Raw genomic sequence first — 15,328 nt, 5'->3', positions numbered from 1 at the left:
ATTTCAATGGGTGTCAGTGGTCAGAAGAACCGCTGACCGGATTTCCTGCCCTTTCAGCTCCTTACTTGGGTTGTAATGAAAGGCCATCGGCCTGAAACGTTGGCCATGATTTTCCGGCCTGGGCGTGGTGCATCCCGCCACGGTGAGGCAATTAAAAGTCCATTGACTTCAGCGGGACTGGAACATCCTGCCTTTGGAAGAACAAAGAACAGTACAGCACAGGGACAGGCCCTTCAGCCCTCCAAGCCTGTACCGATCATGATGCCTGTCTAAACTAAAACCTTCTGCACTTCCGGGATCCGTATACCTCTATTCCCCTCCTATTCATGCATTTGTCAAGATGCCTTTTAAACACCGCTATCGTACCTGCTTCCACCACCTCCTCCGGCAGCGAGTTCCAGGCACTCACCACCCTCTGTAAAAAACAAAAACTTGACTCATACATCTCCTGTAAACTTTCTCCCTCACACCTTTAACCTACGTCCCCTAGTAACTGATTTTTCCACCATGGGATAAAGCATCCGCCTATCTACTCTGTACATGCCACTCATAATTTTGTAAACTTTTATCAGGTTTCCCCTCAACCTCCATTGTTCCAGTGAAAACAATCAGTTTATCCAACCTCTCCTCATAGCTAACATCTTCAGTGATCCATGGACATTTACGCCCAAATCTCTCTGCCTGTCAATACTCCTAAAGGTTCTGCCATTTACTGTATAATTCACACCTGTATTAGATCTTCCAAAATTCAAGATCTCACATTTGTCTGGATTAAATTCCATCTGCTATTTCTGCGTCCAAATCTCCAACCAATCGATATCCTGTTGTATCCTCTGACAACCCCCTTCACTATCCGCAACTCCACCAAGCTCTGTGTCATCAAAGGTCTGGGAAATTCTACCCGTTAAATCTTTCTCTCCGCACAGGTACTGCCTGACCTGCAGAAGTTTTCTACAATTTTCTGTTATGAAGTCCTTCTTTCAACAACACGGGGAGGTGGTGGTATCGTGGTATTGTCACTGGACTAGTAGACCAGAGACCTGGATTAATGCTCTAGGTCAAATCCTACCATTGCAGGTGGTGAAAATCGAATTCAAAGTCTAATGATGACTATGAAAACATTGTTGATTGTCGTAAAAGCCCATCTGATTCACGAAAGTCTTTTCGGGAAGGAAATCTGCCATCCTTACCTGGTCTAGCTTCCATGTGACTCCAGACCTGCAGCAACATAGTTGACTTTTTTTTACAAACATTTTATTGAGGTACTTATGGTTTCGAACAACAACAGAAGAAACAGTGCACATGCAAATATAAACATAGTGCAAAAGCCGTCTTCTTCCCTCACAGATCCCACCTTTACTAATACCCTACTCTAAACTAAACAAAACCCCAACACCCCTCTTCAGCTGACGGTTAATTTTCCCCAAAGAAGTCGACGAACGGCTGCCACCTGCAGACGAACCCTGACATTGACCCTCTCGAGGCGAACTTGATTTTCTCCAAACAGAGAAAGCTAACCATGTCAGTTCGCCAGGTCTCTGACTTCAGGGGCTTTGAGTCCCTCCAAGCTAATAGTATCCGTCTCTGGGCTACCAGGGAAGCAACGGCCAGAACGTCTACCGCTTTCTCCTCCTGGATTCCTGGGTCTTCCGACACTCCGACAATCGCCACCTCTGGACTCGGTGCCACCCAGGTTTTCAACACCTTGGACATGACATCCGCAAACCCCTGCCAGAATCCTCTAAACTTCGGGCATGCCCAGAACAGATGGACGTGGTTCACTGGCCCTCCCGCACACCTTGCGCACCTATCTTCTACCCCAAAGAACCTGCTCATCCGGGCCATTGTCACGTGCGCCTGGTGAATGACCTTAAACTGTATCAGTCTGACCCTGGCACATGTTGCAGACGCGTTGACTCTACTCAACGCGTCCGCCCAGAGACCATCCTCCATCTCTCCTCCTAACTCCTCTTCATATTTGCGTTTCAACTCCTCGGTTTGCGTCTCCTCTGACCCCATGAGTTCCTTGTAAATGTCAGAAATCCTCCCTTCTCCCACCCACATTCTGGAAACTAGCCTGTCCTGTATCCCCCTTGGCGGTAGGAGAGGGAAGGTTGATACCTGGCTGCGTAGGAAGTCCTGCACCTGTCGGTACCTAAACTCATTCCCTCTCGTCAATTCGAATTTCTCCTCCAACTCCCTCAGGCTGGAAAAGCTCCCCTCTATAAACATATCTCCCATCCTCACAATCCCTACTCTCTGCCATGTCCGGAACGCTCCATCTAGCCTCCCCGGGGCAAACCGGTGATTATTGCAGATTGGAGACCAGACCTATGCCCCCTCTGCTCCCACATGTCTCCTCCATTGCCCCCAGACTCTCAGGACCGCTACCACCATGGGGCTGGTGGAATACCATGCCGGCGGGAACAGCAGAGGCGCCGTTACCAATGCCCCCAAACTAGTGCCCTTGCATGATGCCGCCTCCACTCGCTCTCACACTGACACCCCCACCCCCAACCACCACCCACTTCCTAATCATGGCTATATTCGCCACCCAATAATAATGACTAAAGTTCGGCAGCACCAGCCCCCCCCCCCCCCCCCCCCCCCCCCCCGCTCCGCTCCAGCATCCCCTTATTTACTCGTGGGGTCTTACCCGCCCATACAAAGCCAGTGATCACCTTATTGACCCGTTTAAAGAAGGACCATGGAATAAAGATGGGGAGACACTGAAACACAAACAGGAATCTCGGGAGGACCATCATTTTCACTGTCTGCTCCCTCCCAGCTAGTGACAACGGGAGCACGTCCCACCTTCGGAAATCGTCCTTCATTTGGTCTACTAGTCGGGCCAGATTTAACTTGTGTAGCTGTTCCCATTCCCGCGCCACCTGAATGCCTAGGTACCGAAAGCTTCCCCCTACCACCCTAAATGGCAGCTCCCCCAATTGCCTCTCCTGCCCCCTTGCCTGGATCGCGAACATCTCACTTTTCCCCATGTTCAATTTATAACCCGAAAACTGGCCAAATTCCATCAGAATTCTCATAATTTCTTCCATCCCTTAGAGTGGGTCCGAAACATATAGTAGCAGGTCGTCTTCTATAGCGAGACTGTGTTCCACTCCCCCCTGGACCAGCCCCTTGAGGCTCTCAACGCAATTGCCAGCGGCTCTATGGCCAGCGCAAACAGCAGTGGGGAGAGGGGGCATCCCTGCCTCGTCCCCCGGTGCAGCCTGAAATAGTCCGATGTTGACCTGTTCGTCCGTACGCTCGCCACGGGAACCTGACACACCAGTCTGACCCAGTCAATGAAACCCGCCCATTCCAAACCTCCCCAGTACTTCCCACAGATATAACATGGTTGACTCTTAGCTGACGCCTCAAGGGCAATTAGGGATGGGCAATAAATGCTGGCCCAGCCTGCGAAGCCCATGTTCCATGAATACATAAAGGGCCATAACGGACTTGCTACAACACTTCACGTTAATATGGCCTTTCCTCCCATGGACATGTAGAAGGGAACAGACAGTGGACTATGAAGCAGGAGATTAGAAAGTTTGGCCAGAATCATTGTCAGAATTTGAGAAGTATGAGCTGCTTCAGGTTGCACAGATTGGTCCCCTCATAAGTAACAGTATACAGTAATAATAGTGCTGTCCAGTAACTAATGTACAATATGTTTTCAAGTGTGTGAGCTATTGTAATAGTGTATGTCAAGCAGACTCTGTTCACCTCTCATTAATCTGGATTCAGAAATTCAATTCCATATTGCCAATATGCAGCCTATTATCTTAACACTACCCAAATTTGATCTGAATTTTACCATAGTGACATCCTGATTGGCGGATAATGAGACATGTGCTGAGCCCATCACCATCACTAGAACATTGGACGGAGATGAAATGTATAAACTCTAGAGAAGGTCATGTGTTCAATTCCCACTTGAGACGTAAACCTCAGCCCATAATTCAGCACAGTACTGAGAGTGCCGCACTATTGAAAGTTACATCATTGGCATGAAAATTTAAATATCTGTCAATACCTGCCCCCTCTGGTGTATGCAAAAGACCCCACACCCATTATTTAGAGAAAAGCGGGGGAATTCTCCCTGGATTTCTGACTGCCATTTATCCCACAATCAGCATCACTTAAACAAAACCTGATGATTTAATTTCTGTTTGTAGGAACTTACTGTGCTGAAAATGGCTGCCATTTCTGAAAGTAATTCAATGGTTGTAAAGCAATTTGTACGACCTGAGGTGAAAGGGGCTAAACAAATGCAAGTTCTTTCTTTGGTCAAGGTTTTAAACTCAAGAATGAAATGAAAAGTTACTGTGAAAAGTCCCTAGTCGCCACATTCCGGCGCCTGTCCAGGGAGGCTGGTACGGGAATCGAACCGTGCTGCTGGCCTGCTTGGTCTGCTTTAAAAGCCAGCGATTTAGCCTTGTGAGCTAAACCAGCCCCTGGGTGGGTTAGAATTTCAAAAAGGAATGTATTTGTTCAGAGTTTCAGTCGCTTGTCTTTAAGATTTATTCCATTTATAGGATGAGATTGTAGTAAATGCTAAATGCATTCCTTTAATGGATGTGGCAATAGCGGCAGAATCTCACACTAACAGATTCCTGTGTTCTTGACTTTCAGAACTGAAACTGTTTTGCATATTAGAAGGTAAGCTATCGCCTCATAATTTCCTAGACAACATTTACGGTGACTGAATCAGATAGCTCCGTTTTTCCATTTTGAAGATCAGCTGTTTTAATTCCATATATTTTCAGCAAACAAATGATAGAATTAAAGTGCATAAAATCACTGTATTTTGATGGCTTGCATCTGAGAATACTAACCGATGTGTCTGCGTGGGTTTCCTCCGGGTGCTCCGGTTTTCTCTCACAGTCCATAGACGTGCAGGTTGGAGGGCAGCACGGTGGCACAGTGGTTAGCACTGCTGCCTCACGGCGTTGAGGTCCCAGGTTCGATCCCGGCTCTGGGTCACTGTCCGTGTGGAGTTTGCACATTCTCCCCGTATTTGCGTGGATTCCGCCCCCACAACCCAAAGCTGTGCAGGATAGGTGGATTGGCCACGGTAAATTGCCTCTTAATTGGGAAAAAATGAATTGGGTACTCTAAATTATTTTTTAAAAGAAGTACAGGTTGGATGGATTGACCATGTTAAATTGCCTCTTATCCAAAGATGCGCAGGTTAGGTGGATTGGCCATGTTAAATTGCCCGTTAGTGTCCAAAGATGTGTTGGTTAATAATCATAATTATTAGTGTCACAAGTAGGCTTAATTTAACACTGCAATGAATTTACTGTGAAAATCCCCTCGTCGCCACATTCCAGCACCTATTCGGGTATACCGAGGGAGAATTCAGAATGTCCAATTCACCTAACAAGCACGTCTTTCGGGACTTGTGGCAGGAAACCGGAGCACCCGGAGGAAACCCACGCAGACACAGGGAGAACATGCAGACTCTGCACAGACAGTGACCCAAGAAACCTGCTTAGGTGGGGTTACAGGGATAAGGTTCTCTTTCAGAGGGTTGGTGCAGACTCGATGGGCTGAATCAACTGCTTCTGCACTGTAGGAATTCTATGGGCGTATTAGTGGCTCTGACTGCATTCTTTCAGACACCCACGGATATGGAAGTTATTTATGCTGGAGAATTGTGGGCAGGAGGAGGGCATCCTGGGTGATGCTAAATGCTTGGTTTAAAATAATTAAAATAAATAAACCAGGTAACCACCAGACAGCACACCTAACATCAGGAACAAATAAGCTCAGACAAGATAAAATTAATACCAAAAAAGATTTGGGATAATCAAGATTTACTCACTTAAATTTATAAAGGGTGAGTTGCACTTGACAAATTTAAGGGTTCTTTGAGGAAAGAATGGCATGTACACAGAGCTGCACTGTGGCTTGTTGATCTAAGTTTTCCCAAAAATTTCAAATTAAGGGGCAGTTTAGCGTGACCAATCCACCTGCCGTGCATATCTTTGGTTTGTGTGAGACCCACGCGGACACAGGGAGAATGTGCAAACTCCACACGGACAGTGACTGGGGGCCAGGATCGAACCCGGGTCCTCAGCGCTCTGAAGACCAGACTGTACGCCACCATACTGCCCAAGACATGTTGATCAAGTTAAGGTGACCATAGAATTAGAATCCCTAAAGTGCAGAAGGAGGCCATTTGGTCCATCAAGTCTGCACCAATCTTCTGAAAGAACACCCTACCTAGGCCCATTCCCCCACTCTATCCCTGTAGCCCCACATAACCTACACATATTTTGGACACTAAGGGGTAATTTAGCATGGCCAATCCACCTAACTTGTACATCTTTGGACTGTGGGAGGAAACCCATACAGACAGAGGGAGATCGTGGAAACTCCACACATTCAACTTGGGCATTGAACCTGTGTCCTCTGAGGCAACAGTGTTAACCATTCCGAAACCTTGCAGTAAGTGCGATTAAAACTGAGTGTGCCAACGTGAAAAGGAAATGGCTGACAGTAGTGGAAACAAGTTTGCAGATTTTTCTTTTAGATGAGATGGTGCAGAGAGGGATTATCCAAATTTGGGACCATTGGTGAATTATCGAAAGTTGCAGATGACACATAAATGGAAAACATGGCTCACTGTGATGGGGACTAAGTGACTTTAGGCAGCTTTCCTGTTGCTATACATGGGGTCATCGGTTCCTCTGGAACTGAATAAGCTGTAAATTCCGCTCCTAGTTCTTTATCCTGAAATGCAGCCGCACCATTCCCAACTGACCTTCGGACTCGGGTGGAGTGAGAAAGGTGCAGTGCAGCTGCCCAGGAATCCTCTCAGTCGAGTGCAGCAGAGCTGAGGGTCGGGAATCAGGGAAAATCCTGTGGCGATCGGGTGTGGTGTCAGAATTGCAGTTACCAAAGGTTAAACGTAATTTTAATTCTTTTAACATTTTCCCGATACTTATTATTGGAAAACATTTGTTCTATCCAAACTTTGCGATTTTGGATGGTTCGTGTTGTGGGGCAATTACCTCACGGAAATCTGAACTTCCTTAGCACTTGTTATGCAGTCCAGTGCAGACTGGTGAAAGGCAAAGATTTTTCATTCTTAATTTGCAACAGTGAGTTTGGATTGTTTTACTTGATGGTCAATCAGGGAAATGCAATGTGTAAAAATGTTGTTTTTAATACTTGCAGGTTATGATGAACAGGAAATCGATTATCGTAAGTATAAACCTGCATTACAAAACAACACCAATGAACTTATAGTGTCTTTAATATAGTAAGACATCTAAAGTCACTTCACAGTAACTGTGTGGAGTGACACTCAAACTACCCTACCTCCAGTGTCACTGTGTGGAGTGATACTTCAACTACCCTACCTCCAGTGTCACTGTGTGGAGTGACACTTCAACTACCCTACCTCCAGTGACACTGTGTGGAGTGACACTTCAACTACCCTACCTCCAGTGACACTGTGTGGAGTGACATTTCAACTGCCCTACATCCAGTGACACTGTGTGGAGTGACATTTCAACTGCCTTACCACCTGTCACTGTGTGGAATGACACTGCAACTGCTCTACCTCCAGTGACACTGTGTGGAGTGACACTTCAACTGCCCTACCTCCAGTGACACTGTGTGGAATGACACTTCAACTACCCTACCTCCAGTGACACTGTGTTTAATTGATTTATTTATGTTTAAATTTGAATTAACCTGTCTGTAACCTTGAGGGAATCTCTCTAATTCTGTCCATTCCCCTCGCAGCCTCCCTGACCTTGGATGAGGGAACTGCCCATCTAAAACTGAAGTTGTCTGATGATAAGAAGAGTGTCAGATGGACTGGAATCAGTAGCAGTCTCCCTGAAACAGGGAGGAGATTTTCTGACCATCCTTGTGTGCTGGGATCAAAGGGATTCACAGAGGGGAGACATTACTGGGATGTGGAGGTGACTGGGAATGGCAACTGGAGTGTGGGAGTCGCTGTGGATTCAGATAGCAGGAAGGGACTGATCGAGCTGAAACCTGAGAATGGATTCTGGACCATTGGGTGGACGAAAAAGCTGCTGGTCGTGAACACCTCCATCCCATCGGACCTTCCTCCCAGTAACCTCCCCAAGAGGGTTGGTGTTTACCTCAATTACAATTCTGGAAAAGTTTCATTTTACAATGCAAATTCAAAGTGTCATCTCTACACTTTCTCTGTGGAAAAATTTGAAGATAAACTTTACCCTTTATTGCATACTGAGGAAAATGCATGTCTCAAAATCTGTCCCGGGTCAGGTAAACGTTTCTAGCATCCAAAATATTGCAATTCTGCAACCTCATAAATAGGTGATAAAATTGGACATGTGTTGGGGATGCAAAACTGACACATGAAATGAATGAAATGAAAATCGCTTATTGTCACGAGTAGGCTTCAATGAAGTTACTGTGAAAAGCCCCTAGTCGCCACATTCCGGTGCCTGTCCGGGGAGGCTGGTACGGGAATTGAACCGTGCCGCTGGCCTGCTTGGTCTGCTTTAAAAGTCAGCGATTTAGCCTTGTGAGCTAAACCAGCCAACACATTGGACATGCCTTACATGCTCTGCCCCATAATAAGTGTAATTAATTTGAGTAGATTTGAATCTCGGGTCTGTGAGATGAAGGGCAGAACTGATGCATTGCAGCAAATCACCAAGGCTCCTCAGGCAGCACCTTCCAAACCCACGACCATCTAGAACAGGGGTGGGCAAACTTTTCCGTGCAAGGGCCACATTCAGAAATTCACAATTTTAAAGGGCCGCATAGTATATTAAGTAAAATAATTACTTCACCCGGTTATGATTCTGGGCGCCTCATATCGAACATAGAACAGTACAGCACAGAACAGGCCCTTCGGCCCTCGACGTTGTGCCGAACAATGATCACCCTACTCAAGTCAACGTAACCACCCTATACCAGTAAGTAACCCAACAGCCCCCCCCCCCCCCCCCCCCATTAACCTTAAAAAAAAAATTTGTTTTAAAATTTTTTTTATTTTTTTTTAATGACTTGGTGGGCCGCATAAAGACCTTTGGCGGGCCGCATGCAGCCCGCGGGCCGTAGTTTGCCCACCCCTGATCTAGAAGGACAAGGGCAGCAGGTGCATGAGAACACCACCACCTGGAAGTTTCCCCTCCAAGTCACTCAATGTCCTGATTTGGAAGTATGTCGCCGTTTCTTTACTGTTGCTGGGTCAAAAGCCTGAAACACCCTTCCTAATTACACCATGGGTGTACCCACAACGTATGTACTGCACCATATCTATTTCCACCAGCTCACCACCACCTTCGAGAACAAAAATATTCAAAAAAAGATCAAATGCTTTCTAATTTGACTCCCTGCCATACTCCTTTGCACCCCATTCAGTCAAAGGGACAATAATCATAAAAACATAGAAAATAGAATTAGGAGGAGGCCATTCAGCCCTTCGAGCCTACTCCGCCATTCATTAAGATCATGGCTCATCATCAAGTTCAATACCCTGATCCCACCTTGTCCTTGTCCTTTTTCTGGAGACCAGTGCTGATTGGATGGCACTTTCTCAAGGTCTTTGAGGCGAGGGAGATTGACCCGACGTCTAACGTAACTCAGGAATCTGGACATTATCATAAAATTTACAGTGCAGAAGGAGGCCATTCGGCCCATCAAGTCTGCACTGGCTCTTGGAAAGACCACCCCACCCAAGGTCAACACCTCCACCCTATCCCCATAACCCAGCAACCCCACCCAAGGGCAATTTTGGACATTAAGGGCAATTTATCATGGCCAATCCACCTGACATGCACATCTTTGGATTGTGGGAGGAAACCTGAGCACCCGGAGGTAACCCATGCGCACACGGGGAGGATGTGCAGACAGTGATCCAAGCTGGAATCGAACTTGGGACCCTGGAGCTCTGAAGCAATTGTGAGACTAGATGTATTGCTTTAATATGCAGATTTGCTAAAAAGTAATCCCGCTTACAATGGGAGGGATTCACATCATAACGTCTTGCGAGATCTAACGTGAACCGTGTAGATCCCAGGAGTGGGATCTCCTGGCTTTTATTGGCCACGCTGTGCCGTGGCGAACTACGTTTCTCCTGCAGCGTGGCCATGATATCACACTCTATGATTCTAAAATACAAATAATCAATGTTTTTCATGTTTAACTTTTTTTATCAGAATCTGGGTTACTTTATGCCTTAAATAACTATTGTATTTCAGATTTAGCATCCATGGATTTTGTTTTCATACCATATTATAAATGACATTTCCTGATTAATCTATGAAGCTGTGTTTACAATTTGCTTTGCTGCTCTCATGAACTGCAAGGATTCCAAATCATTGGCCAGAATTAACCGGCTGCTCATCTTTGCCCCCCCACCTCTGTGTGTTTGCCAGTGGGGTGGGGTGGGACGGAATTTGTGGGCTGGATTTACTGCTGTTCATGTCAGTGGGACATTCCGATCCCATGCCGGCGTACAGGTATCCCAGCGACGAGGGCTGCTGCCAATGGGGAATCCCACCCATTGTTCTCAGTGTTCCATCACATTGTTTATTTACTTCCATTTATCAAATGTCGCGGTTCATTTGTCTCCTTTTTGTATGCCAATATTGTTGACTATAACTGATGTAAATATTGCAAAACTAATTGTTTTCTATTAAAAGTAACCTTGAAGACTATTCAATGGATCAATAAAGAATCTATGATTTGAATGAAGGATGCTTAAGGAATCAGGGTTTTGAAAATGAAGAGAGATATCAGGTGAGGGCTAATATCTCACACCAATATTTAAAAAGCCGAATGAATTCACACCAGCTTCACAGCAAGGCAAAAGATAAAGAATCATCCTGTTTATCAGTTTACTGTCTCACCCTGCTATGTCGAAGGAACCCCCATCGCTCTGCAAACATGTACATTTGACTACCTCAATTGTAGTCTTCCAAGGGTGTAACCTATGTGAATGGATGGCTCGTGGGTGATCTGAATAAATGTCCCATTGAAAGTGGCTATGGACAGAATGGTTCCAGTGGCTGGCAATATAAGCAACACCCACACCCCCCCTCCAAGTAACAAACCCTAGCCAACATGGCCTACACAAACAGGACCACCGTCCCCTTTCCAAAGGTTCGCCTGCCCTTACCCACCCCTCCATTGACAGCTTAATTATCGAAGAATTCGATGAACGGCTGCCACCTTTGGGCAAACCCCTGCAGCGATCCCGTCAAGGCGAATTTAATTTTCTCGAGTCTGAAAAACCCGCCATGTCACTAACTCATACCCCCGACATCGGGTGTTCCGAGTCTCTCCATCCTAGTATGATCAGCCTCCGGGCCACCAAGGAGGCAGAGGCCAGGACATCGGCCTCTCTCACCCTCTGGGCTCCCGGGTCTTCCGACACACCAAAGATCGCCACCTCTGGGCCCGGCACCACCCTCACCTTTAAAACTTCTGACATAGAACATAGAACAGTACAGCACAGAACAGGCCCTTCGGCCCTCAATGTTGTGCCGAGCCATGATCACCCTACTCAAACCCACGTATCCACCCTATACCCGTAACCCAACAACCCCCCCCCCTTAACCTTACTTTTATTAGGACACTACGGGCAATTTAGCATGGCCAATCCACCTAACCCGCACATCTTTGGACTGAAGTCAGAAAACCCCTGCCAGAAACCCTTCAGCCTCGCACATGCCCAAAACATATGGACATGCTTCCCAGGGCCCCCGCACAATGCCCACACCTATCCTCCACGCCCTCGAAGAACCTGCTCATCCGGGCGACTGTCATGTGTGCCCTGTGGACCACCTTAAATTGGACCACCTTAAATTGTTTAATGCTGAGCCTGGCGCACGACGAGGATGCCTCAGGGCCTCCTCCCACAATCCGGCCTCCAACTCCCCACCCAACTCTTCTTCCCACTTTCTCTTTTAAAAAAAAATTTAGAGTACCCAATTGAGGGGCAATTTAGCATGGCCAATCCACCTACTCTGCACGTCTTTGGGTTGTGGGGGCGAAACCCACGCAAACACGGGGAGAATGTGCAAACTCCACACGAACAGTGACCCAGAGCCGGGATCGAACCTGGGACCTCGGCGCCGTGAGCTTCCCACTTTCTCTTTACCTCCCCTATTGGGGCTCCCTCCCACTCCATCAGTTCCTTGTAGTTCTGAAACCTTCCCCTCTCCTACTGTTCTTGACACTACCTTATCCTGTAGCCCCTGGGCGGCCGATGCGGGAAAGTCGAAACCTGCCTCCGCACAAAATCCCTCACTTGCAGATACCGGAACCCATTCCCACCTGGCAACAAACTCCTTCATTTTTCATTTTTTGCAAGCTCGGGAAGCCCGAGATCTCCAAATGTCTTGATCCCTGCCCGCTGCCACTCCGGATTCCCCATCCAGCACCCCCGGAGTGAACCGGTGATGACCATATATCAGTGCCCACCCCGACGCCCCTTCCAACCCCATACGCTGCCTCCTCTATGTACCAAAATGATCATTGAAAGGATCATCATCATTATGGATTTAAAGGATTTTGTCAAGAGAGGCTCTGCAATAGTTTTTGAGCTCCCCACAAAGTTAAACACATGTTCGTATTCTTGTCCTATTTAAGGAAAGATGTAAATGCATGAGAAGCAGTTCAGAGGTTTACTGGACATAATACCAGGGATGAGTGGGCTGAGTTGTGAGGAATGGTTGGAGAGTTTAGGTTTGTATCCACTGGAGTTTAGAAGAGAAAGGTGACGTGATCGAAATCTTTAAGATCCTGAGGGGGTATTGAACTGGTGGATGTGGAAAGGGTGTTTCCTCTTGTCGGAGATTCTAGCACTAGCTGTCACTATTTAAAAGTAATGGGGTTATTCATTCAAAACAAAGGTGAAAGAATTTTTTCTCTGAGGGGGGTGAGTCTCTGGAACTCTCTTCCTCAAAAGACAGTGGAAGCAGAATCTTGAATATTTTTAAGACAGACCAAGATAGAAATTTGGTTAACAAGGAGGGGAAAGGTTATCAGGGTGATGCACCATCGATTGCACGTGAGGCGAGTGATTTACCAAAGTCAGGCTTTAATTAACTAGAACACAGCCTGGCGATCGTCTACAGTGGAAAGGGATGATCGTCAGGCTTCTGAGCATTTATACCTCGTTGATAGAGGCGTGGTTAACTCAGCCTCTCGGCCAATCGGTCGAGAGGCACATGACCGACCAGGGCCAATGGTAAGCCGACGTTCTGGCCCAATGGCAGACGAGTATGCAGATCATATCATCACACAGGGGTAGGCAGGAATGTGGATTGAAGTTACAATAAGATCAGCCATGACCTTACTGAATGGTGGAGCAGACTCGAGCGGCTCCTAATTCAAATGGAGCTGGGGCCGCATGATGTGCTTTGAGATGCAGCAGACTCGCTCTCAAGGCTTAAACCCCCACCTTCTCTGATTCTCCCTCTAACAGCTCACCAGGGACCTTCAGTCTCCGTTCCTACATTCAAATATTATCTGATCGTCCCCTAACCCTGTTGATTATTTTTATTGCTGTGAATTTGCCTCCATGACTAAAAGAGCATGGGACCTAGAGCAGCAAATTGCAATAATTCCTTGAGAATTGTCGTAAATGACAGCGGAGTATCATTGAAACAGGAAGCGGTTTTATTCAGGAAGTGCTGAGTGCAAATCTGCCTTCCAAACAGAGAAGAGTTGACTGAAATGCCAATTACATTTGGTCCCCACATCCAAATCATTGATACAGATTGTGAATATCTGGGTTTAATGATTGAACCTTGTGGGACCCCTCTAATCATAGCCAAGCAACTTGAGAATGGCCTGTTTATTCCTACTCTCTGTTTTCTGTCCATTAAATAATTCTCTGCCCAAAAGTGGCAATCTTCGGGATATCCGAGCAGCCAGAGCTACACAAGGGGAAGAGGACCAACGTCCTTGCTTTCACTTCCCTGATCGTACGCCGGAGAATCCTGCTCGGCTGGTGATCAGCAGCACCACCCACAGCTGCAGCCTGGCTGACAGACCTGCTGGAATTTCTCCACCTGGAGAAGATCAAATACACCATCCAAGGGTCGGAGGAAGGTTTTCTCAAAGTACAGGGGCAATTTGTTGGCCTGTTCCAAGACCTGTTTGAAGCCAACAGTAACTCGAGGAAAAAAAAAAAAAGGAGATGAGAGAAGACAGACAGGAATACACTACTCTGCGGGGGGGGGGGGGGGGGGGGGGGGGGGGGTGGGGGGGGGGAGGAAGAGAGAAGGGAACCCGGGGGAAATGAGGGGAACACCACAGAGGGAGGGGCACAATACCCCCACAACCCACAAGGCAGACACAACAGAAAGCACAAAGGGGGGAAAGGCAAGAGCAGAAGCCAAGGGATAGCACACCCTGAATGAATAGGGAGATACCAAAGGGGGGGGGGGGGGAGAAGGGAAAGTGGGGGGGGGGAGGAAAGAGGATCAAAACAGGATAACAAGATGTATATACAAGAACCTCACACACTGTACATATTAAACATAAAATGCAAATGTGTTTAAAATTGAAAATGCCAACAAAATTATAAAAAATGATGGGCGGAATTCTCCGCTCCTCACGCCGGGTGGGAAAATCGCGGGAGGTCTGCTCTTGCACCTCCTGCGATTCTCCCACCCCCCACAAAATGGCGTGTCGCGTTTTGCAACACGCCGCTCGGAGAATCGTGGGCCACCGTTTTTCACGGCAGCCCGCGATTCTCTGACCCGGATGGGCCGAGCGGCCTGCCGTCGCGACCGTTTCATGACGGCGGCAACCACACCTGGTCGCTGCCGTCGTGACACGGTGTGAGATGCCCGTTTGGGGCTTGTGGGGTGCCTAGAGGGGACTGAGCACCACGACCATGCTTGGGAGAGGACAGGCCCGCGAATGGTGTCCACCGATTGTCGGGCCGGCGTCTCAATGGGACACTCTCTTTCCCCTCCACCGCCCCACAAGATCAAGCCGCCACGTCATGCGGGGCGGCGGAGGGGAAGACGGCAACCACGCATGCGTGGGTTGGCGTCGGCCAACCTGCGCATGCGTGGCTGACATCATTAGGCGCGTCAGCCCCGTCATTCTTGGCGCGCTGGGGCTTGAAGCCAACGACAATGTACGGCGGCCGAGTCTCCCGGCACAGCCCTACTAGCCCCCCGGCCAGGGGCCAGGAGAGGCCTCCGATGCCGTCATGAACCTCTCCAGGTTTCACAATGGCGTCGGGCCTTTGGGAGAATTCCTCCCGATAACTCTCAATCGATGCCCATATACACTTGTTTTGCTTTCTAGCTCATTTGTCGAAAGCCTTCTGAAA

The 15,328-nt window shown here is 47.7% G+C and overlaps 1 protein-coding gene across 1 annotated transcript in view; it reads left to right on the top strand.

The window, feature by feature from the left end:
* LOC119976447 overlaps nucleotides 1–15,328 on the top strand; it is a 91,281-nt gene that overhangs the window by 26,266 nt on the left and 49,687 nt on the right. Inside the window, 3 exon segments of the mRNA XM_038816984.1 lie at nucleotides 4,642–4,668; nucleotides 7,195–7,221; nucleotides 7,768–8,296. Of these exon segments, the coding sequence (XP_038672912.1) occupies nucleotides 4,642–4,668; nucleotides 7,195–7,221; nucleotides 7,768–8,296 (583 nt within the window).

The sequence above is a fragment of the Scyliorhinus canicula genome, chromosome 13 (assembly GCF_902713615.1).
Source record: "Scyliorhinus canicula chromosome 13, sScyCan1.1, whole genome shotgun sequence".
In the NCBI taxonomy this organism is placed as follows: Eukaryota; Metazoa; Chordata; class Chondrichthyes; order Carcharhiniformes; family Scyliorhinidae; genus Scyliorhinus; species Scyliorhinus canicula.
This window is presented reverse-complemented; position numbering and strand designations above follow the sequence as displayed.